Below are 27,668 nucleotides of genomic sequence, written 5' to 3' on the forward strand. Positions count from 1 at the left end.
AATTTTTTTTTCTGAAACATTTTCTTCGGCAAAGTTAAATTAGAAAACGAAAGCTTATCTATTTAAATCACGTTAGCTTATAACCTTCGGTTATGCACTCGATCTCCAGCAGATGGCGTTGAAAATTTAATGCTTTTCACCTTGGCTTTTCCTATGGGAAAATGCTTTTCTGAAAATTCACGAAAATGAAAGCAGATAGAACCTAAGATTTTTTTTGTGTTAGAATTTTATTTAATTCTAATAATTTTGAAAATGTAACTGGTTTATACAAAATTTTAAGGTCGTAGAAAATTTTAATTATTACTGTATTTAAATGGCCGAACGATTAATGCGGCATCCTATCGCTGAGGGACCTAGGATTCGAACCCGGACGGGTTGGAAACCCCAGGAACTTTTTGTCGGTGGTCTGTTTGGAATATATCGGGTATTGTGGGCCTTGCTAAAAAAGCCTCAGAGTGGAGCAGTGGCATCAAGATAATTGGTTTGAATTTTCTTCCTGTCTGCGCAATTAAATTACCAGTTCGGCGCTAGCTCTGGAATGTCCGGAGGAAATTCAGACAGACAATTTCCCAGGAATTTTTTATGGGGGCTTGTCCCCGTTTCTTACCATTCGGCTGTTCCCATTGTAGATATGGAAAAAGAGCCCTTTTTATGCCCACAGGGGCAGAAGTTAAAAATAAAAATTAAAAAAAAAATTCACTATCAAACAGTTATCTTCGATAAGTTAGTATTGATATTTAGATGATTCTCTGTTTAGACAAACTATAATTAGTAAAAGTAGAGCTGATTTCGTTAATAAAAATGAATTTAATTTTCTCTGCCATCGCATACTGATTCATGTTAATTAATAAATAAACACACCTGTTTTATATTCGCTGAGCTTATTGTTTTATTCCGAACGTTTTCAGCCTACTATAACAGGCCATCTTCAGGCTTTACATTTTTTGTTCGAACAAAAAATGTAAAGCCTGAAGATGGCCTGTTATAGTAGGCTGAAAACGTTCGGAATAAAACAATAAGCTCAGCGAATATAAAAAAGGTGTGTTTATTTATTAATTGATTTAAACAGTGCTGAGAAGTAGATAGATAGATAGATAGATAGATTCATGTTAATTTATTTGTAGGCTCTATAATAATACTAGCTTAATTAATATATCATTTTAACACACTAGAAATGGAAAGAGTATAATTTTTACTTGTTTTTTAACTAAAAATTTTTTATTTTTAGTGTGTTAATATTACCACCGATCCCATTGGTTTTAATAATCGAATTTATATTAATATATCATTTTACTTTATTAATAATTACAAAAATATTATATGTTTACACTTTTTCTTCTTTGAGTATCATTTATAACCATATAAATGAAATTACAATTAATATAGTAGCTAAATGTAAATAAACAAAAATTTATACAGGGTGCTTAAAAAAACATTCTTACAGAAGTAACTTTTAATGCCAGGTGGGTAGTGACAGATTGCCCTCTGCATAGTTCTTCACCATGTGTTAAAGAGAAATATTTAAGTTTTGTTATGCCAGGTTCTACCATCAGGGTGCATTATGTAGTTTACGCACCGGCAACACAGCCGCGTGTTCGTCATCCCCTTTTGTTCCTGCTTTCGCTATGTACAGTCTGTAAAATAAAGTCTTTCTTTGTCTTCTAATTTGGAGTACTCTTTATCAGTGCAAGAAGTCACCATCCAATTTTGTGAGACCGGATGGTCGTGCGATTAAAGTGGAACCAACCGCCCTGAGAGACCTGGGATATAATCAGGACAGGTCGAAAAAAATTTCCAGGAATTTTTCGGGAGTTGTCCATCCAGATATGTCGGGCTCCATCCATCATCATCTGGCAGCCCTGTTATGGATCTGGTCGAGCCAATAATGTTCTACTACTACTGCAGCAATGACTGCGCACTTTTTCCATGTGATAACATTATTATTATTGAAGCACCCTACATTTTTAATATTGATTAAACAACGGGACGAATTTTCATTTCGACTTGGAATAGAGAATAATTTGAACCCCTCCATTTATACCAATTAATGCCGTCTGCATAACTTGTATGAAAACCAAATAAATTGAGGCCGTTAAGGTTAGATTCGGTGCAGGAATTATACCACCAACCTCCTTTACGCAAATTTGCGCAGTCTTCGTATGCAAAATCATTATCGTTGTCCATTGCGGAAAACTTCATTTCGTTATGATAAGAAAGTGAGTCTCCTGAGGAAAAAGAAGCCAAATTTATAGTACAGCTCATAGCTGAAATAAATATTGTTAATTAAATTATGAAAATTTCGCTTGAATAACTAAAGTATAAACATTTATTTATTATAATATCAAATTACAAATAATAAATAATTTTATATATATTTAGGAAAGGAAAAAATAACATATTGAGACCAGCGCCGGATAAAGGGGAGGGCAAGCCGGGCGACTGCCCGGGGCGCCAAATTTTGAGGTGCGCCGATATAAAAATAAAATATTTTTTTACATTCATTATTTTTTTAGATTTTATAAATTAAAATTGATCATTTTTCATGAGACATCGATTTTTTAGCAAGCAATAAATTGTTTTTTCTTTAATAATACCAAATAAAGGTCACAACGCTAATTATTTTATTATTGTCAACAGATATAAATAATATTACAATTATTCAAAGAAAACTATTTGTATAGTCAGAATTCATAATAACTCAAAAAAATTAATAGACAAAAAAAAATTTACTAATTAAAATAATGAAACCTAAGAATTTTTATGGCTTTTATCACACAACATTGATGCTGACAAATGCTTTTTAATCTCTAAAAAGTTTATTTTTATTTATTTTGAAAAGATAATTTGTAATCAGTATCACGTATCACAACAATCTACTCAAAAAATGGACGAGATCAAATTTATAAATTACAAATATCAACAAAATTATGAATAGTCAAAGTGATACTGGCGCCTGTCATACGCCTTAATGGTTAAATAACTTTGTCTTTCTGTAAACTTTGCATTAACAACACTTGCCGTGCTTTAAATAAATAAATTTTTTACACAGTTCTTTATTGTGTAGTTTTGATTTTTTGCCTTTTTTTTACTTTTTTTAATTTGCAGTAAATTTGTATATTCTTGTATGAAAGGGCGCCAAATTTTGTTTTGCCCAGGCAGGGCCGGCCTTCTCGATAAAGGGGCCCGGGTGCAAGAAACTATTTGGGCCCAAATGTTTTTCTAAAATAAAAAAATTTACAAACACGAACATATATTAATGCATGTTTATTTAAAGCGTGATTTTGTTCTTGCTAATACATTAATTACTTCAGAAAAATTACTAAAAATACTGCATTCTTGATAATGTTGGGGCCCCTCTCAATCTGCGTAGCATGCGTATATTCTTGTATGAAAGGGCGCCAAATTTTGTTTTGCCCAGGGCGCTCAAAACCCTAGAACCGGCCCTGATTGAGACTTAAGAAAATATGGAATATATAGTGACCATAATTAAAGTTTTCCTATTCAGAGCACTCTATAGCTGTAACTGATAAGCGGATTGACAGAGTATGCAAAGGATGCAAAAAAGGATTTTATAAAAAAACAAAATTTAGTTCAAAACTTCCGTTGGGAAGTGATTTACAGGAAAATACACGAAACAAGACAACAAAAACACAATGAAAACGCAAGGGAGATGCTTTTTATAGAAGCTGTTTATGGATGTAAGAAATGTTGCTCAATGTGATCCACATTGTTCTTGTGTAAAATTTGAAGGCTATGAACAATGTGTTCTACTGCTGACCACAACTATTCTCCAGTGATGCTTCGCACGTATAGTATAATACGATCCTTTAACTTTTCCAAAGCTGCAACATTCCCATGATAAATCATATTTCAGATTACATTATTATCGATCTGCTTATTGGTGTACAGCTACTGAATGCTCTGAATTAGGAAGCTTTAATTATGGCCACCCTGTATATATGCTTTAGACCCTAAAATTTAGAGGGAATGATAACGGGCAGAAGGAAGAGAAGAAGGGGGAGAATAAATATGATTAATGACCTGAAGGAAGGAATAAAGACTATCAAGACATAGACAGAAAAATCTGGTGGGAAGATGGTTCTCTGTGGACCTGCTGGCAACACTAAAAATAGAATACATTATATATACAGTATATTAAAAATATTTAAATGATATACATACCAGCTGATCCATTGTAGTCGGAAATATGCAATTCAAAAAGGCTATCTTCGTTTTCTATCCAAAAATTATTATAAAAAGCATATCTATGATCATCTTCCATATCCTTTAATTCAATACGGAGTGAATAATTTCCTTGATTGCTTATAGAAAATATCCGAATGTTTCCTAATTAAGACAAATAATCAAACCGAAAAATAGTTTCATTATTTTAAAAAGAAAAATAAGCAATCTTATTTTGACAAAAGAATTTACTAAATACTAAATATAATAAACTATGTTAACTATATATAACTAAATATAATAACTATGTTAACACATTGATTAAGGGTCTTTTTAGCAAGCCCATTATGGATTTGGTCAGGCCCACAATGGGGCACCGGATTATCCGAGGGGCGAGCCTGACTTATCCGAATGGACCCCCCGAAAAATTCCAGAAGTTTTTCGATTCATCCGAATTCATTTCCCGATCCCTCAGAGTCGCTACTTTAATCATTCGACAATCCGGTCGTCTTCTTATGTGTCAAGCAGGCGGACGCCATCTTGAAGCTTCCATTTTGAATTCAGCTCAAAATGTTTATATGGAAGTGGAGTCGTGAGATATGTGAAATGAACATAGAATTTCGAGAAAAGTGCAATAGTGCACTTGTTTTCCGTCTAACTTTAATATATAATTAATATATTTAATAATATAATATATTAATATTATTAATATATATATATATACACATACATATCAATAAAAATGCCTTAACATTTTATGTATTTTTATGTATAAAATAATAACAGATAAACAAAAAGAAAATATACAATCTACATCAACGTCACACCGGAATCCAATTTCGCATTTTATCACGCTAGAGGCATTAAGAATCCATAGACGTTACTTGCCAACAATTGATAATTGCGAAGATGATGTTTTCAAGGTGTTCATGATCGTTGAAAGTCGAGACAGAAAGTCGAAAAGTGCTCAAAACAAACAACACAAAACGAATTTTTCAGTTTTTCATTTACAGAGTAATTGTAAAAATGGAGGACACAATGTATTGTAAGCCTATACTACTGTATAACGCAGTACTGTATTTTATTAATTGTAGTTTTGTGGTTTTTTCGAACTTCGCTTTAGTCGTCACATCGAATAATTCGTCGACACATTTCCACTTCCCCTTGGGGTGTCGACTTATGTGGACTCGACTGTAGTTTTAGACTTTATAGTAAATAATTTAGAAAAAAAAATAGAGTAGCTTATGTTTATGTCGGCCGGATATTTCAAAACAAACACAAATTGCGAGCAAAAACATTTTGTTACCCTAATCTTTCTAATAATTTGCAAAAGTTAAGCTATTGTACTTGTAAACTTTTAAATTTTTCAAATGTTTTCGATAAAGACATAAACTTGTAATTTCAGTTTTCTTTCTCTCCCTCGTACAAAATGTAAATGGAGATTTTCTTTCAGATTAATAAAACATTACGAAAGCCAATTTAAAGAATTCTTTGATATTCGAGTAAATTTTTCACGAAATTTTACGTAATTTGCATGACAGAAAACCTTATGAAATTTTATACATAACGTGACGTCATTCGCCAAACGTCATCGACGACAACAATTAAATATCAGCTTCATCCGTGATTGTTACGGAATCAACAATACAAACGCCATTGTTGTTGGTCTGAATCCACACTCCATTTTCGTATCGCCGGCACTTTCCAAGAAAAATAACGAATTTTTTTCTTGTCTTAGAAGAAATAACGGAAGAAAAAAGCTAAGAACTTGCAGAATAATCGACGGAAAGACAGAAACATCGTATTTCAGAAAGGAAACAAAACTGAAATGAAACTTTTGGAAGTCGACATTAGCCAACTAACAACAAATTATTATAGAAGGAATCAATTTTAAACGAATTCTTATTACGGGTAAATCACTTTATTTAATATAAGTGTTATGTAGATTATCGGAATATTTTCGTACGTTTCCTCGAAGGGAAATCCAATAAGGGAACAAAATTCCCTTATTGGATTTCCCTGATTAAATTTGAAACAGTGTCTTCTTATTTACTTTGTTTCTTCAGCACGAATCTTAATCAACTGCACTTCATTGTGCCGAAGAAACAAAATAGATTTCCCTTATGAAATTCCTTTATCTCCGGATTTGATTCCGGGTATCCGGCTGTCACCTTTACGGTTCGACAGTCTGGCTGTCTACGTGAGATTGTATAAATATATGTCTCCCCATCTAAATCAAGAGTTCAAGGATACGGTTTCATTCTATAAAAAAGGTACTAATAGACTAATAGTCTTTGGTGAAACCAGAGCGGTTGAGACATCAACCTATGGCTCTGAAGACCGGGTATCCAATCCGGGTGGGATAAGAAACTCGAAAATTTTTGTGGGTAAATTGGATATATCGGGCTGTGTCCCTTACCACCCGGCCGAACCTGCGATGGCCTAGAGCCCTAGACAAAAGGTCCTTGTAAGCTAGGTTCTCGTCCTTCGTGTAACAAAATAATTTTCGTTCCGAACGAGCTGCATAGCAAACCGTACCTTTAGTCACCGCTTTTTACATAATTCATAAAATAAACGTTCGGTAATCCGTACTAATTATTAGGCCTATCACTTCATTTATTTAGTATACTTATTTCAAACATAATGCGGGTAATACAACAGTATTCTTACCATAAAGGATTATTACAAGTTTAATATTATATTGCAATATATTCCAAAAGATTTTTATATTTTAAATGTGTTCTTAATTGTTATATTCGGAAAAAAATACTAATCAATGTTCCATACATTTAAAAAAAAATAAAGATGACGTGTAGAACAGGTTGAAAACGTTCGTTAAAGCGAATAAATAATTCTCAGTGACATAATGTGGTGTTGTGGAAATTAAGAAGCCTTTTGCCAGGAATAAACTGATTAATTAACTACAACATTACATTAACAAAATTGATTTAAAAAATAATTAAATATTAAAAAATTTTAAATCATAAAGAGAAGTCTCTAGGAAAAAACAAAAAACTGTAACCTACATACTTGAATGCGAAACACAAAAATTTAATTTCTATGTCAATCCAGTGGATAGTTTCCCAAGATGCAAAAAACACAAAACACACTTATATAGCCATCTGTGAGCTAACCAAGAAACCTAAATACAAAATAAATCAAAATATAAACCGAACTGTATGGTTAATAATTACAAAAAAACACAACAAAATATTACCTCAAAATTAGCTAAAAAATAATTTCATTTTCTCAATAAAAAAGCAGAGGTTACAATCTGTGACATTAACCAATATACCAATAAGGCCCAATTATTTTTTAACAGAAATAACAGACAGACCAGCATTACTTTTACGCTGTATTGAAAGAAACCCCATGTAACGATCACGTTGTACACATTTAGCAACGTATCACCTTACCAGCATGGAATAAATATACTGTATACTTACTCCATGCTTCGCAAGATATGCAAATACCTCTGCAATAACACTGCAAAACATTTAACTTGCATTAAGAAAAAATTTTCTAGTTTTTCTTTTTTTTATGACATTTTCCAAAATAATTTTCATTAAAAATAAACTTCAATAAGTAGGTTGTTTTCATTTATAGGAAATCAAAAATAGAATTACGCCTGATCAACTGAAACATATTTATAGAACACCCGAGTCAGCCCGATAGGGCAAAGAAAAAAAATCCGAGTTAGCCCGTAGGGGCGAAGAAGGAAGATCCGAGTCAGCCCGTAGGGTGAAGAAGAAAGTTCGATAATCTGTCTGACAGGGAAAAGAAGGAAGATCCGAGTCAGCCCGTAGTGGTGAAGAAAAAAGTTCGATAATCTGCCCGATAGGGCGAAGAAAAAAGATCCGAGTTAGCCCGTAGGGGTGCAGAAGGAAGATCGATAGTCTGCCCAATAGGGCGAAGAAGAAAGATCCGAGTCAGCCCGTAGGGGTGAAAAAGGTAGATCGATAGTCTGCACGACAGGGCGAAAGAGGAAGATCCGAGTCAGCCCGTAGGGGTGAAAACAGAAGATCGATAGTCTGCCCGATAGGGCGAAGAAGATCCGAGTCAGCCCGTAGGGGTGAAGAAGGAAGATCGATAATCTGCCCGACAGGGCAAAGAAGGAAAATAGATAGTCTGCCGACAGGGGGAAAAAGGAAGATCCGAGTCAGCCCGTAGGGGTGAAGAAGGAAGATCCGAGTCAGCCCATAGGGGTGAAGAAAAAAGATCGATAATCTGCCCGACAGGGCAAAGAAGGAAGATCCGAGTTAGCCCGTAGGGGTGAAGAAGGAAGATCCGAGTTAGCCCGTAAAGGCAAAGAAGAAAGATCGATAATCTGCCCGACAGGGCAAAGAAGGTAGATCGATAGTCTGCCCGACTGGGCGAAGAAGGAAGATCCGAGTCAGCCCGTAGGGGTGAAGACGGAAGATCGATAGTCTGCCCGATATGGCGAAGAAGATCCGAGTCAGCCCGTAGGGGTGAAGAAGGAAGATCGATAATCTGCCCGACAGGGCGAAAGAGGAAGATCCGAGTCAGCCCGTAGGGTGAAGAAGAAAGATCGATAATCTGTCTGACAGGGAAAAGAAGGAAGATCCGAGTCAGCCTGTAGTGGTGAAGAAAAAAGTTCGATAATCTGCCCGATAGGGCGAAGAAGGAAGATCCGAGTTAGCCCGTAGGGGTGCAGAAGGAAGATCGATAGTCTGCCCAATAGGGCGAAGAAGGAAGATCCGAGTCAGCCCGTAAAGGTGAAAAAGGTAGATCGATAGTCTGCCCGACAGGGCGAAAGAGGAAGATAGATAGTCTGCCGACAGGGCGAAAAAGGAAGATCCGAGTCAGCCCGTAGGGGTGAAGAAGGAAGATCCGAGTCAGCCCGTAGGGGTGAAGAGGGAAGATCGATAATCTGCCCGAACAGGGCAAAGAAGGAAGATTCGAGTTAGCCCGTAGGGGTGAAGAAGGAAGATCGATAGTCTGCCCGAAGGGCGAAGAAGGAAGATCCGAGTCAGCCCGTAGGGCTGAAGAAGGAAGATCGATAGTCTGCCCGATAGGGCGAAGAAGGAAGATCCGAGTCAGCCCGTAGGGGTGAAGAAGGAAGATCGATAGTCTGCCCGACAGGGCGAAGAAGGAAGATCCGAGTCAGCCCGTAGGGGCGAAGAAGGAAGATCGATAGTCTGCCCGACAGGGCGAAGAAGGAAGATCCGAGTCAGCCCGTAGGGGTGAAGAAGGAAGATCGATAGTCTGCCCGATAGGGCGAAGAAGGAAGATCCGAGTCAGCCCGTAGGGGTGAAGAAGGAAGATCGATAGTCTGCCCGACAGGGCGAAAAAGGAAGATCCGAGTCAGCCCGTAGGGGTGAAGAAGGAAGATCGATAGTCTGCCCGAAGGGCGAAAAGGAAGATCCGAGTCAGCCCGTAGGGGTGAAGAAGGAAGATCGATAATCTGCCCGACAGGGCAAAGAAGGAAGATAGATAGTCTGCCGACAGGGCGAAAAAGGAAGATCCGAGTCAGCCCGTAGGGGTGAAGAAGGAAGATCCGAGTCAGCCCATAGGGGTGAAGAGGGAAGATCGATAATCTGCCCAACAGGGCAAAGAAGGAAGATTTGAGTTAGCCCGTAGGGGTGAAGAAGGAAGATCCGAGTTAGCCCGTAAGGGCAAAGAAGGAAGATCGATAATCTGCCTGACAGGGCAAAGAAGGAAGATCGATAGTCTGCCCGACTGGGCGAAGAAGGAAGATCGATAGTCTGCCCGACAGGGCGAAAGAAGGAAGATCCGAGTCAGCCCGTAGGGGTGAAGAAGGAAGATCGATAGTCTGCCCGATAGGGCGAAGAAGGAAGATCGATAGTCTGCCCGATAGGGCGAAGAAGGAAGATCCGAGTCAGCCCGTAGGGGTGAAAAAGGAAGATCGATAGTCTGCCCAATAGGGCGAAGAAGGAAGATCCAAGTCAGCCCGTAGGGGTGAAAAAGGTAGATCCATAGTCTGCCCGTCAGGGCGAAAGAGGAAGATCCGAGTCAGCCCGTAAGGGTGCAGAAGGAAGATCGATAGTCTGCCCGATAGGGCGAAGAAGGAAGATCCGAGTCAGCCCGTAGGGGTGAAGAAGGAAGATTGATAATCTGCCCGACAGGGCAAAGAAGGAAGATGATAGTCTGCCGACAGGGCGAAAAAGGAAGATCCGAGTCAGCCCGTAGGGGTGAAGAAGGAAGATCCGAGTCAGCCCATAGGGGTAAAGAAGGAAGATCGATAATCTGCCCGACAGGGCAAAGAAGGAAGATCTGAGTTAGCCCGTAGGGGTGAAGAAGGAAGATCCGAGTCAGCCCGTAAGGGCAAAGAAGGAAGATCGATAATCTGCCCGACAGGGCAAAGAAGGAAGATCGATAGTCTGCCCGACTGGGCGAAGAAGGAAGATCGATAATCTGCCCGATAGGGAGATGAAAATCCGAGTCAGCCCGTAGGGGTGAAGAAAGAAGATCGATAATCTGCCCTGACAGGGCAAAGAAGGAAGATCCGAGTTAGCCAATAGGAGCAAAAAAGGAAGATCGGAGTCAGCCCGTAGGTGTGAAGAAGCAAAATCGATAGTCTGCCCGATAGGGCGAAGAAGGAAGCTCCGAGTCAGCCCGTAGGGGTGAAAAAGGTAGATCCATAGTCTGCCCGTCAGGGCGAAGAAGGAAGATCCGAGTCAGCCCGTAGGGGTGAAGAAGGAAGATCGATAATCTGCCCGACAGGGCGAAGAAGGAAGATCCGAGTCAGCCCGTAGGGGCGAAGAAGGAAGATCCGAGTCAGCCCGTAGGGGCGAAGAAGGAAGATCGATAATCTGCCCGACAGGGCAAAGAAGGAAGATCGATAGTCTGCCCGACAGGGCGAAGAACGAAGATCGATAATCTGCCCGACAGGGCAAAGAAGGAAGATAGATAGTCTGCTCGATAGGGCGAAAAAGAAAGATACGAGTCAGCCCGTAGGGGTGAAGAAGGAAGATCCGAGTCAGCCCGTAGGGGTGAAGAAGGAAGATCGATAGTCTGCCCGACAGGGCGAAGAAGGAAGATCCGAGTCAGCCCGTAGGGGTGAAGAAGGAAGATCGATAGTCTGCCCGTCAGGGCGAAAGAAGGAAGATCCGAGTCAGCCCGTAGGGGCGAAGAAGGAAGATCGATAGTCTGCCCGACAGGGCGAAGAAGGAAGATCCGAGTCAGCCCGTAGGGGTGAAGAAGGAAGATCGATAGTCTGCCGACAGGGCGAAAGAGGAAGATCCGAGTCAGCCCGTAGGGGTGAAGAAGGAAGATGGATAGTCTGCCCAATAGGGCGAAGAAGGAAGATCGATAGTCTGCCTGATCGGGCGAAGAAGGAAGATCGATAGTCTGCCCAATAGGGCGAAGAAGGAAGATCCAAGTCAGCCCGTAGGGGTGAAAAAGGTAGATCCATAGTCTGCCCGTCAGGGCGAAAGAGGAAGATCCGAGTCAGCCCGTAGGGGTGCAGAAGGAAGGTCGATAGTCTGCCCGACAGGACGAAGAAGGAAGATCCGAGTTAGCCCATTGGGGTGAAGAAGGAAGATCGATAGTCTGCCCGACAGGGCGAAGAACGTAGATCTGAGTCAGCCCGTAGGGGTGAAGAAGGAAGATCGATAGTCTGCCTGACAGGGCGAAGAAGGAAGATCTGAGTCAGCCCATAGGGGCGAAGAAGGAAGATCCGAGTCAGCCCGTAGGGGTGAAGAAGGAAGATCCATAGTCTGCCCGACAAGGCGAAGAAGGAAGATCGATAATCTGCCCGACAGGGCAAAGAAGGAAGATCGATAGTCTGCCCGACAGGGCGAAAAAGGAAGATCCGAGTCAGCTCGTAGCGGTGAAGAAGGAAGATCCGAGTCAGCCCGTAGGGGTGAAGAAGGAAATTCGATAGTCTGCCCAATAGGGCGAAGATGGAAGATCCGAGTCAGCCCGTAGGGGTGAAGAAGGAAAATCGATAGTCTGCCCGACAGGGCGAAGAAGGAAGATCCGAGTCAGCCCGTAGGGGTGAAGAAGGAAGATCGATAGTCTGCCCTACAGGGCGAAGAAGGAAGATCCGAGTCAGCCCGTAGGGGTGAAGAAGGAAGATGGATAGTCTGCCCGATAGGGCAAAGAAGGAAGATCCGAGTCAGCCTGTAGGGGTGAAGAAGGAAGATCGATAATCTGCCCGACAGGGCAAAGAAGGAAGATCCGAGTTAGCCCGTAGGGGTGAAGAAGGAAGATCCGAGTCAGCCCGTAGGAGTGAAGAAGGAAGATCGATAGTCTGCCTGCAAGGCGAAGAAGGAAGATCCGAGTCAGCCCGTAGGGGTGAAGAAGGAAGATCGATAGTCTGCTTGTAGGGGTGAAGAAAGAAGATCGATAATCTGCTCGACTGGGCGAAGAAGGAAATCCAAACTGCTGTCCGTCTTTTGTTGCTTGGAGAATTGGCCAAGCACGCCATTTCGGAAGGCACTAAAGCTGTAAGTAAGTACACCAGTTCAAAGTAAACTTCATAATATTAAACGGCCCTTTTCAGGGCCAAAACTGTTTGGTAAAGGGTAGCCTGTCATATCAATATTTATAAATTGTACGACATGTTCTCTGAATTAAAACCAAGTATACAAAGTTTGCAAAAAAAAAAAAAAAAAAAAAAAAAAATGTTTGCACTATACAGACTTTTTCTCCCCTTACTTTTTAAAGTAAAACTGGATTCCTAAAATTTTATTGTATTATTCGTTAATAAATAAAATACCAGCAAGGTAACTTAGATGTAAGTAATAGAACAAATTAACGTGCTCGAAATGTATTTTTCACACTTAAAGAACCGCATTGACCTTGACTGATGACTGGAAACAATGAACTTTTTTTTACTTAAACGTTGCGGTCATACCGAGTCAGCCCGAGAAGACGAAGAAAAAAGATCCTATTCGCTTGAGAGGGTGTATAATCGTTTCATACAATACAACCTTAATCTAAGTATATGAAATTTTTTGTCCTAACTGACTGACTGAGTCACTGATTGTTTCATCATCGCCCAGAGCAAGTCGCTGAATTTAAAGAGGTGAAATTTGGTACACACTCAGGGTATGTCATGAAAACGCATACAATGAAGGAATTTTTCGAAATTCCCCGTGGGGGGAGAGGAAGAGCATTAACCCGAAGAAAGGCTTAACTTGAAGAAGCAAGGCTTAACCTGAAGAACGGCTTAACTTGAGAAAGCAAGACTTAACCTGATTAATCTTGTAAAAAGTTATAAAGAAATGAATCTAATCAATTTTTTCATTCCTAGATGTGTTAAAAAAACATCGTGATGCCTCTAAAGTATGAATAGTGAATCCAGATTATATTGATGTCCGGGAATTAAGAGTTCACATAACGACCAGCTCGTAGCTTATTTTTGACTGATCCAGTTTCGAAACTTTTGCAGTGTTTGTGCAAATTACATCTGAGACACGATCTATATGAAAATGTCGTCGATTAAAAACCAAGTGACACACAATGACCCACACAAAGAAACAACATACAGTAATACCTCTGTTTTCGTCGATAATCCGTCCAAAAACAATCGACGAAAACCGAGATATCACTGTATTTATATCACGCCAAAATTTCCTCTTCCCAACTCAATTTCATTTTATAAGTGTTGAATGACTTTTATCTCATCTTGTATTATGATTAGAGAATGCCATCACGATGATTTTAACTATTAAAAAATACAATTGTCATTAAATAGTAAAAAAAATTGTACAATATGAAGTAAATTGATATCTAATAACATACTACTTTTTTTAAAAAACTCTTTCCGTTCTGTGAGTACTAAAACGGCCTCTTTTTAGCAAGCCCACTATGGGTTCGGCCAGATGGAGAAGAACGAGGCCAGATCTATCCGGACGGACCACCCCCGAAAAATTCCTGTGGATTTACTGACCCCTCCGGATTTGAACTCTGTCCCCCAGAGCGGTAGGCTGCTACCTTGACCGCTCGACCATCCGGCCTTAACCTACTGCTCTAGTTGACCCTGAATCAAACACTGTCAAGTAACATCAAGAATTTTTCATGGGTGATCTGTCCCTTGCCATCCGATAGTCCCCATCGTGGTTTTGGGTATGCCTCTCTTTGGTGTCTTTGGCCCTTTCCGTCCTTGTGTCCAAAGGCAAAAAAACTCAAAATAAAAATTGTTTAATAAGAAACGCTAATGAAATTCTTTCTCTTGAGAATATAGTATTGATTAACAAACACTAACAAGCACGAATAATATCTAATTCTGGCTCACCAGCAGCTAAATGGATAAAATCACTGAACACAGGTTGGTCATGGGATTCGCGTCTGACCAACGGCTCGCCACTTGGAGTTTTCCGGATTTTCTTCACTTGTCTATCACCTAAATAGGGACCAGTATCCCATAGGAAGTCCTCCAGGGAGGCACTTCGTTGACAGATTATCCTTATGTTGGCTTATTATTAAATGCTTTATCCCATCAAACAAACCATTGCTATACAGTTACATAGTATTTCTTACCTAATAAATAATTCTTACCTAACCAAAACTCCTTTTCGAGATTTCCAAATCCAACTTTATAATCGTTCCAGGTTTTATAAAAATAATTTTTTGGATTACCGAATCTTCCTCGTCTCTGAATAACCTTATGCATAACACATAAAATATTGTTTTATAAATAATTTTTTAATATATTTGTAAATAATTGAAAAAATAATAATTACAGTCCATCCTCCTCCTTCAGTAGACATATCACAATAAACTCTGAAACTCCCTACAACCTGCCAGTTAGCAGGCCAAATTCTATAAATTCCAGATTTAGTTTGACCATTTTTAAGAATTTCTGCACAATCTATAGGACCGGGTTTAAAATATTTTTCTTGCTGAACAGTGTTAATTGCTAGAAATTAAAATGAACTACTTTAAATGAAAATTTTAAATTTAAATTTCAAATTTGTCTTACCGTTCTTTATATAATCTTCTGTAAAATTTAAAACTTGTGACAATATCTGATAATTACAAGTAGATTCGATCAAAGTATATCGAGAATTAAGTAATATGAAGTATAATACGGACGAAAACATTCTGAATGAAAAAAAAATTAGTTTTTTTCAATAATAAAAAATGCGAATATATAATTATTATTCTAATACAGTCTAACCGCCAACAACGGTCACCTTTAAATGACGGATATTTTTTCAGAAACATTGAACAAAAACGTATATGTATATAACAGCTGTCCATGTAATAACCTGCAAACAACGGCAATTTTTTTGTTTTTGTCAATGGCCGTTGTTCAGAGGTTTGACTGTATAATTATTTTTATACCAGAATATGATTTAAAAATCTTACCTCAGCAGCTTTTCAATGGAAAGGACTAAAAGAATTATTAGTTGAAACTATCATACAAAAGTATACCACTTGAGTTACGAAACACCACTTAACAGTGTACTTGTTCTTTCAAAAACCGTCAAGTATATCTGATCGTTGGTTACGATCGAAAATATTTATCCATGTAATTATTTATTTCTTTTTAAATAATATAATTTATATTTATAAAAAGATATATTTATTTTCTTTTATGAAAAGTTGCAAAATAAAACAAAATTAACAGTTAATTCTTATAAAAGAATTTAGGCAAACGACAAATAAGGAAATCGATTCAGACAGGAAAAGGGAAAACTTAGTTTATAATAATTTTAGCCAATTTAGAAAATCTGGATAGGTTGATGTTACTCGATAGAAAGTAATTTATATTACAATAAAGTATATATTTTGAAATGACTACAAATTGATGAGAATTTAATTTAATTTAAAATAAGGAAATGTAATTACGTACTGATGAAATTGATTGCTTGTTTCTTGGCAACGCGACACGTGGATGATCTCTCGAAGAGGAATGCCTAAGGGAAAGTGTCCCTAATTAGGCGTTACAGAAGTGAAGAAACCCGATGAACTCCACGTGACCAGTCTGTTGAGAAACATGAACTCCTGAACCTAGTGTTCAGTGATTTTATCTACTCGACCAATGATGGGCTAAAAATCCCAGGAATTTTTGTGGGCAATATGTACCGGATACGGAAGTTTGGGAATGTGCTCACAGCAGTGGCATAGCGTGGGTGTCAGCTGTCCGGGCGGAGGAAAATTCGCCGCCCCCTTATTTAGGTACCTCAATTTAAAAGACTAAAATATACAGTAATTCTAAAGAACTTTTCAGCAAGAACAATCATCATTATTGTGTATTGTACAGGTGTATTGTATTATTATTATTTATTGTGAAATTTTGCCGCACCCTAAAAGTGCCGCCCGGGGCGGGCCGCCCCTGCCGCCCCCACTACGCTACCCGCCACTGGCTCACAAACTTCTTTCCTCTCAGGGAGCAGTAATAGGTCTGTACCAGATATGTCGAGTCCCGTCACTCGTCATCCGGCGTACTATTGTTTGCCTGGTCGACCCAAATATGGACTTGGAAAATGGCTTTCTTATGTACTGTACAGAACATCATGGATTCAGCCGGGCTTACGATGCAGTCAGGTAATGAAGGATATGGCCCAAATATACGGAACAAACTATTTTCTAAAAATTCCTAGGTCTTTCGATGTAGTCCTGACTCGATCTCTGGTCCCCTAGAGCTACGGGTTACGCCTTAACCGCTCGGCCATTCAGTCGGCATGTTACGTTATACAAGTAATATCTCACTCATTTGATATCTTATTGAAAGATCGTAACAAAAATAAATAAAATTTTAATTATCTTTTCCGTGTTATTTGTAAAGCTACGAATGACAACATGATAATACTGTTCCAAATAGGGTTGCTAGATTTTTCGCTAATTCGCATCAAATTTGGCAACCTTTTTTTTAGTTTGGCGTAAAAAAATCATTTGGCACATTGCCTACTTTTTTTGGGCTACAAAAATTTGACTTAACTACATTTTTGGCTGTATACCTATTTATAAATATACAGTCAAACCTGTTTTTGTGCGGTCTTTTTCTGTGCGATTTTTATTTGTGCGATTTGTTTTGTGCGATTTTTTTTGTGCGGTATATGAAAATTTCAATCAAATTGGAACATAATTGACTCCTGTAAAATTTTTAAAAACTCTATTGGTTGTTTTCTATGACATCAGCAGGTTTTTTCATTTTTTATTCAGTAAAATTTTTTTCTCATACTTTTATTTCGGTCCCCTCTTATTTTAATAGCATAAAAACCAATAAATATTATGTTATATTTGAACAGATGTGGTAGATTAGCTCCCCTCCAACTTTAGACTGGGGGTGTGAAATTTCACGCCTTGTTAAATGAAATAACACTTCCTGCAGCTATATTTATCAAATAAAATCATTATTTAACGATTATTTTTAACTTTTTAATGTTAGATTCGTATTTAAGTGGAAATAATTAATTAATATAAAAATTAAAATTCTTAGAGGATTTTTTCCCCATTAGGTGTTGCAGAAAAAGGCCCAAGGAGTTAAAAAAGCAATTCCTAGTTATTTCGTACGGTTTCGAGTTATTTTCTACGTGAGACTTTTTTTATGCGGTCCCTATTCACCGCATAAAAAAATATTTGTTTAATTGTGTTGCGAAAACTATTTTTTATAGCCACTCGTGAAGTTTCGCGCGATTTCTTTTATGCATTTTCTTTTATGCGATCCCTATCCCCGCATAAAAACAGGTTTGACTGTATTATTTGAATAAAAATGCACTTTATAATGGTGTTTCTTTGTTTTTGTTATTAATTAAGTATATACCCAGTGGTGATATTCGAAATATTTAACAAGGGGTTCGCTAGCAGAAAGTTTTTGACTGACAATCACCGACAAATGAAATGGAAGTTTTGGCTAGAAATACAATACCTTTTCTTGCAACCATATATCTAACAATCAGTGGCGTATTTAGAACGTAACGAGCCATGGAAGAAGGCCAGGTAACAATAGTATTTTTGAGCTGTCGACCCTTTTTTTTTTTTTTTTTTTTTTTCAAGGCAGAGAAATTCTTTACCGCAATATGGCGCTTCTAGAAATAGGCACATGTCATCATCTCTCTAGATACATTATACTTTTTCTTTCCCTGTCCATAGCCCGACACGTGTTCCACAGCCATCTTGTATTGTCTCGCGCGCATGGCATTCTGGGATCTCTCTTATGACTGATCTACTTTCAAGAACACTCCTGAATCGATCGCGATTAAACCTCGTTTCGGTCGAGATTGAAACGGTCGAGAGAGATCGCACCAAGACATACACCCTGACCTTGCTCACAATCTAGATTGAAATGCTCGGTGCAAACGGGGTATAAGGCCCTAGTTTAGTAGTATTACAGAGTATAATACGCATATTTTAATATATTAAAAAAAAACCCCACTGAGAAATGTTCCGTGTGTTTAACAAGGTTCGGGAAACTGAAAATTTTAACAACGGGTTCGGCCGAACCTGTGCGAACCCGCCGAATATCACCACTGTATATACCCAAATAAAACAAAGATATATCTTTTAAAAATAAATTATTTATTATAAAAGACGAAAATGTATCTACGAAGTAAAAATTGAAAATGTCTGATGAAGCAATTTTTTAAAATATAATTTTTGTGATAACGTTTTAATACTTATTATTGTTGAAAAAGTACGAAAGTCGTGTTTTTTCTATTTTATCGTCAGATATCAGGTTATTTATCAAAAAAGAATCTGTTGAATTGAGTTAGTTAGTTTTGGGCTACTTTTAGAAAATTTTGGCAAAAATGCTAATTCTTCCAAGAATCTGGCAACACTTTATAGATTTCAACATGGTAGGGGTATTGTGAACACGTTTTTATAATAGCAATACTGATTTCGTTTAAAATATCAATATGGGAAAAGCGAAAAAATTAAAAGTTTCAGTTAATAAAACCAAAGTACCTTTAGATTATCAGATCGGTATAGAAAAAATTCCTAAACCATCTACTAGAATTAAATTGCGCGAGAGAAAAGACGAGGATGACGAACAAGTAAGGAATTATTATGGTTTTAAATAATTATTAATTATTATTAAAAGAAATCGATACGCTGTTCTGATCAGTAATTCCTGAGATATAGGTACAATTCTAGATCTGTGTGAGGGGGTTGGGACCTTAACAGAGCTGTAGACCATACCCATAGGAGCAAAGGAACCATACCTCTACATTGAAACCCTTTGTGAGATATAGCCCCCCTGAAATTAGCCTATTTTCAAGACATATGCAATTGGGAGTCGAGTTGCTCTGCTAAAACTTATCACATTTAACTATTTAGCCCTCATCACTATGCTGGCTTTGAGTACTTGCTGTTATATAGTTTTAAGAGGTTTGGGAACTTGCCCCCATGCAGGTGCTGAGGTGCGAGCACCAAAGTGCACCACTACATGCGGAGAGTTGGTCGAGGGAAACTGTAATGATCACCTTGACTGACGCGGAGCATGGTGAATAGACAGTAGTACTGGTACACAGTAAAAACTGGCCTTTGGAGTTGTTTTGTTTTAATTTATTTGTCTTATTTGATAAGAATTAATTTAAATATATTTTTTAAGGGGTTGAGAAATTGATGTAATTGAAATAAATATAACCGAAGATTAATATGTTATTTGTTTTACAGCTTGTTGACGAAAAACTAACAAAGAAAATTCTTAATCAAGCCAGGAAACAGCAAGAGGATTTGGAAGAAGAATTTGGAATTAGGTAAGAAATCAAACATAAAAAGAATATTAAAATTTTTTCTTTTCTTAATAGTCAACTTTTAATGGTTAATTAAGACAATAGTAAATCATAATTTAATAATTGGAGGACTTGGTACAACAATTGGTCAAGTGACAAAAATTTTAAAATTTGCTTTTTTACATTTTTTTATAAACATACAGTATATTTTTGCAGATAAGATGATAGTTGAATCATAAAAAAAGGCCCCCAAAATCCAGGATTGTCTTATAGGACAGATAGAAAAAAATTAGATTGAAATTTATATAAATTAAAACCATTATAAAAACTGGACAAACTGTAATTATTTACTAGTAGAGAGTAAGGCATGTCCACAAAATAGAATAACCCATACGTCAAGGTCATTACCCAAATGCTCAAATCAGTGCAAACGTTTGCAACAACAGCAAGGCAGAAAATAAAATTTGTTCATTCGAAAAATTATGAATAGGACATAATTCCGTATACGCTATACAGTATTATTATCCAGATGATGATTGCTGATCTAAACTAAATTCATAGGCCATTGATAGTTTGGGGGTCATATTATAGGACAGATATATGCTAAAACTATAAAACTTTGACGAAAATTTATATCTCGTCTTATCCGAAGGTCGTCTTATATGCGGAAATATACGGTAGTTGTACCTTTTGACCATCATGATACATTGAAAACTTACTACTGTTGCTAGGATAAAGTTAACTGCTCAATTTTTCTTTAAAGTCATGCATAGCAGAAGAGTATTTATAGCTCTGACATATGCAGCAACATCCTATAATGTTTAATTTTATAAAACTGAATATTGTAAATATGAACTTACAATGAATAAAACACACTTTTTAGCTAGTTTAAAATGCATTATATAATGTAAATTTTGTTCTTTTGGTGCAACAATGGGACAAGTACAGTTTTAAATATTTTATTTACAGAATTAATAAAAACTAAAAAAGTTTAAAAACACATCCAAATATTTTATTACTTGCATATCTTTGAACATCATAAAGTCAAAATCTATTAAATGAATTCAACAAATCAAAGGTAACCTGGCAATTTGTCATCACCAATTTTGATGGAATTTTGTGGGTGTGTAGTATTTGCTTGTAATTAAACTCTACCAAAGACATGGGATTCATTATTCAAGCATTCTCTTGAAAATTAGGATAAAAGTTTTCACAACCATTGGAAGACCTAATCACAAACTAGCAGTGTGGCATGGTTAGTTTACACAACATGTGTGGAGGCTTTGATTTTAGGTTCAATCCCTGTATGCAAAGTTTGTTTTTTCGTTTTCTTTTTACATTTATAATTTAATCTTATCATTTTAAAATGCTTTATGTACAATTTTTAAGGTCATTAAAAATATATTTTTTACTTTGATCACTCCATCTTTAGAAAGTACTGTACATATATCAACATAATAATCACATTTTGTATTATTTAATGTAATGTAGGTTTTTATAGACTCCTTAACCTATCTGATGTTGAAATTCTTTTCTGTTGCCTGTGATGCCATGTTGAATTTTCATTGATATTAAGCCTAATGAATTTTTTTTTTTAAATAATAGTCGTGTTTACTGTGTCATTAAAAATTATTTTTTTTATGTTGCACAAACAAAATAAATATATCAAAAATATAAAAACAAAAAAAATTATATTTCAAAAGTTCGTTTTAATATAAAAATTATGACGCATAGCGACACCTAGTATCAAAAACATTCCGATGCAGAGACAAAAATTTTCGGGGTCGCCTACGCAGGTCAATGAGGTCAACATGAAAATTTTCGAGAACAACACAGGACAGGTTAATCAGGATTCACATGGAATATTTCTTGTTCTCAATAATTATTAAAAGTAATGTATCTGTTTGTATGCTATATATAAATATTTCATATACTTTCATTTGGATATTTTCTCCAATGATTGTGTATGAAATTTATGCTGAACGTATAATTTTGTCTCTAATATTTTAAATTTTTAAAATATTTTATTATCAAATAATTGAGAGAATAAAACTACAGTAGAGCATCGATTATCTAACATAATTGGGGACTGGGGTTGGTTGGATAACTGAAAAGTTGGATAACCAAAAAGTATGAAAAAATACATTATTAGTATAGTGTATTAGGCCTGGTTTAAATACTAGCCTCCCTTTCATGGTCGAGCCAGTGCTGCCAGCTAAAACATGTAAAAATTTAACAAAAATAATATTAAACTAGCCAAGACACAACCAAATATTGTAGCGCCACATCACTAGCAGACATTTGAATTTGCCGGCTAGAACACGGTTGCTTAACCGATAAGTCAGTTAATCGGGGGTCGGATAATCGATGCTCTACTGTATTTAACATATTTATTAATACAATTCTAATTTTATTTCATTTAATCACAAATAAAATATCAAATGCACGTCAATGCACACATTCTCTTGCAAAAATTACTGGCATTTTAAACTTTAAGGAAAAATCTTGTAAAATCAACAACACGAGTTGTTCATGTAAAGCTGGATAATCGGGAATTTTTCTTACCAATTCTTAATAGTTGAATCCACTCTATGTTGATTACACTTATGAGTTTCTCCAAATTCTGATTTCTAAATAATCATCTGTTTTCACATAGGAATGGATTAGAACTTTTATCGGGCTCCCATGTGATTATGGAATTCTAATTTGGAATTCAATTCAAAAGCTTTATTTTTTCTATTGCTATTCATCTTTACTCCTGACAATACACAAGAATGATTCAAACGACCCAGATATAATACTTTTGTTTTTTAAACATCAGGTTGAGCATCTGGTAAAAAATGCGAATACACTGTTCACAAAAATTATTGCAAAAACGCAAAATATTCTTTGCTCGTGCGTATAGGACCTACATTTTTGAAGCAGTGAAAAATGAATAAAAACCTCTTCTTACATGCAAGTAAATACGGTATAATTGATTATTTTTGCATGTTATCATTTCATTTAAACAACTTATTCATTTATAGTCTAAAAGTATTACTTGAACTTATATTTTTGTGTAGGACTGTATGTGCTAGTTTAAGTACAGGTAAAAACTACATATCCATAAAATTTTGTTGAAATTGATGAGGACAAACTGTTGGGTTTCCCTTGTGAAACTGGGTATATGTAAATAAGCACTATATGTAAAACCAATATCCAGTAAGAAACTACAAAAATCTACATAATCTCTGCTTTTAGCCTGATGGTGAGCATTTAACATGGGTTAAGCATAACATGTTTGGTTTTAGGTATATTTTTGTAGTTTTTTCTGGATATTTGTTTTGTGTGTTGTGCTTATCTATTCAAAGTGTAAAATGTTTATCTTCTGAAAAATTTAATAAAATGAACTTGACTTGTTATTACATGAAGCCTTCAATTATTATAATTATAATATAATTTTAAATTACAGTGGGTGATCGGTTAATGAACATAATTCATTCCTTTGTTTGCTATCCGAATTGTTCGTTAACCTGATTATCGATTTACTATAAGTTTTTATGGGAATTTGATTAATTTGTTCTGGATACCCCAAAAAATAAAAAATATATACTTTCTTACTACGTTCATTTATATGTAATAATAAAAATACATATATACACAGTCTTGCATTTTTATTAGTCATGTTTTTTCTGTTTGTGGGGGTTAAAGAATCTGTTCAGTGTTGATTGCTTTTCTCTCTTCTTCAGGATTTTTCAGAATTAATTAAATAGCATTGTAATTGTAGAGATCCCTGAGCCTATTAACCTCAACCTGGTTTGGATGCCATTTTAAGATCGTCATTCTGACATCTTCCCACTTCTTTAAAAGGTCTTTAATAGCAGATATTGGCATTAATCCTCTTTTTCAGAAAAAAATATATCTCGTCAAGTTTCTTGGTGTTCTTCTGTCGTCAGATCCGTTTCAGGTTCCATTATAAGCTCTTCTTTCAATGTTCTTTATTTCTCAGATGTGATTTTTGTTACTCCTTTAGCTGCTTGAATCATCTTGATTATAACTGTATCTTTCTTAGATAAGATTGAACTGCGGCCTACTGTAGAACTGTTCAAGCCATACTGCCAAGCAACAACAGACATCTTCTGCCCACTCTCTATACCTTTGCTATTATACTCTCACCTTTTGGAAATAAAAACCATGCAATACTTAACGAGTGCCCGCCTGACAGTTTCACGAATACTACAAAAGAATTGTTTCTGTCAGAAAAATAAAAGGCTGGAATTACAATGGAGAGTTTCAAAGTTGAGAGGAATACTATTCAATCAGTATATACTGGGTTGAACGTCGATGCCAACGTTTCCCACACTCCGAAAAGTTTCGAATTGTTGCCTGAAGACGAGGAAGACTAATCAGTACAGGTACTCCTCACTTTACAACAGAGTTCCGTTCCGATGAATACGTCATTAAGCGAATTGGTCGATAAGCGAGGAGCTTGTGCCGGGAATATAGGATCGTTGTAAAATTATACAAATTATGCAACAAACTTTAAATTTATTCATAAAAAGACTATTATAGTATGCTATTAGCCTATTATAGTACTATAAGACTATTATAGTATGCTTAGTGTGCATGTCACCATTCGCCACTGACTAACACTTAAGCTGCAAAAGGAGATTCCCCAACTTGCAGGTCGAAACTCAATTGGTTGTAAGTGCGAGTGGTCGTTAAGCAGATAGGTCGTAAAGTGAGGAGTACCTGTATTTATTATTTTACATTGCTTCTTCTTGTGTTTGTTCTGTAAGGTGTTTGTTATCCGAACATAAAAATCTTTCACGCAAAAGTGTTTGTTATTTGCTTTGTTCATTAACTGATCACCCACTGTATATTTAAAGTTAATAATAATAATTATTATTATTATTATTTGTTTTTAAATTATAAAAACAAATTTAATTTGTCGATATTTAAAATATAAACTATAAATTTGAATTATATAACAATAATAATAATAATTATTATTTGTTTTTAGTAAACCCAAAAACAAACCTTCTGAAAAGTTTACTATTCTTGGTGCAACACAACATGAAGAAAGTGATGATGATCAGTTTTCTGAAAGTGAAGATAATTACTTTGATGATATTGTAAGTAATTTATTATAATTGTAATATGTAAATATATAGTGAAAATGTTATTTTTTGCTATATATTTATATAGTAAGTTTATTTTCAGTTATACTTTTTTGTTTACATATATTTTAACTACCTTATAAGGTTATCCTTTAAGATAGATCAAATATCATTTGCTGAAGAATTTATAGAACCCTGTAAGGTTGTTTAAATACATGTAAATGAAATATACTTGTTTTAATTGTCAAAATAATAATAATGATAGAAATTTAATTAATAGTAATATACAATAATAAAAGGATGAATAATTTCTACACAGCCAAAACTTAAAATAGATAGGAAAAAAAATTTGGAGGAAAGGACAAGATCCTCTTTATTGGGAGAAAAAATAAAAACAGCAGAAAATGAGAAAACAATTAAATAATATGTTAACTCATTGAGATAATTTATTTGACTAATTTTTGTATGAAAAACAAAATTATTCATTTTTTATGGAAGAAAATATTGTTTTTTATTTAGATATTATTATTGCAGCTATGCAATTTTTGCTTTTTATAATTTGTAGAAAACAGCAGATGGTTAATTTAATATAAAAAAATTGTTTTAACTTGATAATTCATAAATTTTAGTTTTTTCAAAAATTTTATATGAAGTAATCAGTAAACAAAATTAATTCCTTCTATGAATTATGCAGTATAACCATAAACTTAAATATGTAAGTTTATTATCTTGTATAAAAAATAATTTGTAATAAATATTTTATTAGGAAATTAATGAAGAGGATGAAAAAGCTTTAGAAAGATTTATGTCTCAGGAACCTGCAGCTAGAAGAACATTGGCTGATTTAATAAAAGAAAAACTAACTGAAAAAGAAACAGAAATGCATACAATGTTTTCTGGTATTAAAATTTATCATATAACTATAAATGAAATATAACAACATTGTTGATACATCTCTTAAACTCATCTCTTATGTTAAAGAGTTTTATTAATTTTAAAATTTTTTAAAGTAATTTTATTAAAATTTATTTTGATAAATTGATAAACTAACAAGTTAGGTTTAAAAGCAACTAGCTGAATAACTAGTTGCATATTATAAACTCTTTATCCAATTTACTCTGAAGTTAAATTACACAGACAAATTTTAAAATAAAAATTTAAGCTAAAACTTTTTAATTGTAATTTTAATATTGTTCTAAACATTATGGAAACAGTTTTTATGAGTGAAAGTATAAGGTAGTTACTTAAAAATTGAACATATATGATTGTAAAAATGTGACTGTGATCCTGGTGAGTTTTGTCCCATGAAAAGGAAGCTAGTACATCTGACACATTGTGCATGCAAACACTACTGGTGATAGTGTACATGTCCAATTGCCAAAATCGAAACCTGTAAAGATGAGCAGTGCATTGTTGTGCATTTTTTAACAGAGGAAAGTGTTGGAACCAGGCAGTTGCATAAGTGGATGAAAGCAATGTACAGTGATTATTGCATGAGCCTGACACAAGTACACATGTGGCGACAATGGTTTCTAGAAGGCCGGATTTTCTTCAGTGATAATGACCTGCTGGATAACCACAAAAAGCTATGAGTATTGTTGTTGCACATGTAGAAGAATTGATTTGAGGTAACCAGTGTCTCACTGTGGATGAAATCACAGCACTAGTGGTCTGAGTCATGGTACCATTCATCACATCACCAACATACTGTGGTACCAGAAGATCTGCATTCAGTGGGTTCTCCATAACCTTGATGATGGTCAAAAGAGCTATTGCATGACCATTTTCCTGCAGCATCTGCAGTGATATCAACTACTGGGTGACCAGTTTATATCACACGTGTGATGGGCGACATGGTGGCATCATTACCAGCCCAAAACAAAGAGGCAGAACCATCAGTGAAAACATGCTAATTTCCTGTTACCAAAGAAATAATGATGAGATTGTTTTTTGATCAATATGCCCTCCACATTAAGTTCCTGGAGAAAGGAGCAACTCTTAATGCTGACTGTTATGTTGAAATGCTTACAAAGTTGTGGTGGACAATAAATTCAAATCACTTTAGATTGCTCTTGGATGGTATCATTCTGTTCCACAACAATGCCCAACTGCATGCTGTCAACATTGTCCATGCCACATTGCAGAAATTCAGATTGGAAATGATTGTGCAACTCTCCTAAAGTCCTGACGTGTCCCTATATGATTTTCACATATTTGGAGAGTTGAAGTTTTTCTTTTGCCCTAAAAGATCAATGATTCAAATCAGATGATGACTGAAGACTGCCATCCTACATGGTTTCAGCAGCAACCCAGAGAATTCTTCCACAGAGATATTCTTCATTGCATTTCTCAATGGGACAAGTGTCACAACATGTGTGATAACTACGTGTAGCTGACTCAAGCTCACTGTGACTTTTCACCATGTGTTTGGTTTTTAAGTAACTGTTCCTTATACAGTCAGTGACAAAATGATAAGCTCACTTCATTTCTTAAGTTTTTAACAATCATTTCACCTCATGACAAGTATTATATATGATTATTATCACAAAATATAGTAAAATAGAAAATTTTCAGACCTCTAACATAAAGATATTACAAGAAGTCGCTGGCAATGAGTCTAATACCCTGTTTGCACCGAGCATTTCAATCTAGATTATGACCAAGGTCGTTGACTATGCCATGGTACAACCTCTCTCGACTGTTTCAATCTCGACTGAAACGAGGTTCAATTGCGATTGACTCAAGAGAGTTCTTGGAAACTAGATCCAGTCTT

General features: G+C 35.8%; 2 protein-coding genes across 2 annotated transcripts in view; one reads left to right on the forward strand and one right to left on the reverse strand.

The window, feature by feature from the left end:
* Positions 1 to 1,525: 1,525 nt before the first annotated feature.
* LOC136974527 (techylectin-5A-like) lies at positions 1,526 to 15,573 on the reverse strand. Its single transcript, XM_067269430.1, has 6 exons — positions 15,484 to 15,573; positions 15,095 to 15,216; positions 14,856 to 15,031; positions 14,671 to 14,776; positions 4,183 to 4,347; positions 1,526 to 2,225 (listed from the first exon to the last, which is right to left on the reverse strand). Exons 2-6 carry the CDS (start codon positions 15,213 to 15,215, stop codon positions 1,975 to 1,977), a joined length of 819 nt encoding a protein of 272 aa, XP_067125531.1. The 5' UTR covers position 15,216; positions 15,484 to 15,573; the 3' UTR covers positions 1,526 to 1,974.
* A 3,314-nt stretch (positions 15,574 to 18,887) lies between these two features.
* The window catches only part of bys (Bystin), a 30,537-nt gene continuing 21,756 nt past the window's right edge, over positions 18,888 to 27,668 (forward strand). Inside the window, exons 1-4 of the mRNA XM_067269438.1 lie at positions 18,888 to 19,115; positions 19,738 to 19,820; positions 24,799 to 24,910; positions 25,662 to 25,794. Of these exons, the coding sequence (XP_067125539.1) occupies positions 18,978 to 19,115; positions 19,738 to 19,820; positions 24,799 to 24,910; positions 25,662 to 25,794 (466 nt within the window). The 5' untranslated portion in view covers positions 18,888 to 18,977. The remainder of the gene's footprint in view (positions 19,116 to 19,737; positions 19,821 to 24,798; positions 24,911 to 25,661; positions 25,795 to 27,668) is intronic.

The sequence above is a fragment of the Centruroides vittatus genome, unplaced genomic scaffold (genome assembly GCF_030686945.1).
Source record: "Centruroides vittatus isolate TY-2023 unplaced genomic scaffold, ASM3068694v2 contig_350, whole genome shotgun sequence".
In the NCBI taxonomy this organism is placed as follows: Eukaryota; Metazoa; Arthropoda; class Arachnida; order Scorpiones; family Buthidae; genus Centruroides; species Centruroides vittatus.

Coding starts and splice junctions, on each gene's coding strand:
- LOC136974527 (XM_067269430.1), bottom strand. CDS start 15,215: ATGTTTTCGTCCGTATTATACTTCATATTACTTAATTCTCGATATACT. Junction 14,777..14,855: donor CTGAAGGAGGAGGATGGACT/GTAATTATTATT, acceptor GTTATGCATAAG/GTTATTCAGAGACGAGGAAG. Junction 4,348..14,670: donor CGAAAAGGAGTTTTGGTTAG/GTAAGAATTATT, acceptor TGTCTTAATTAG/GAAACATTCGGATATTTTCT.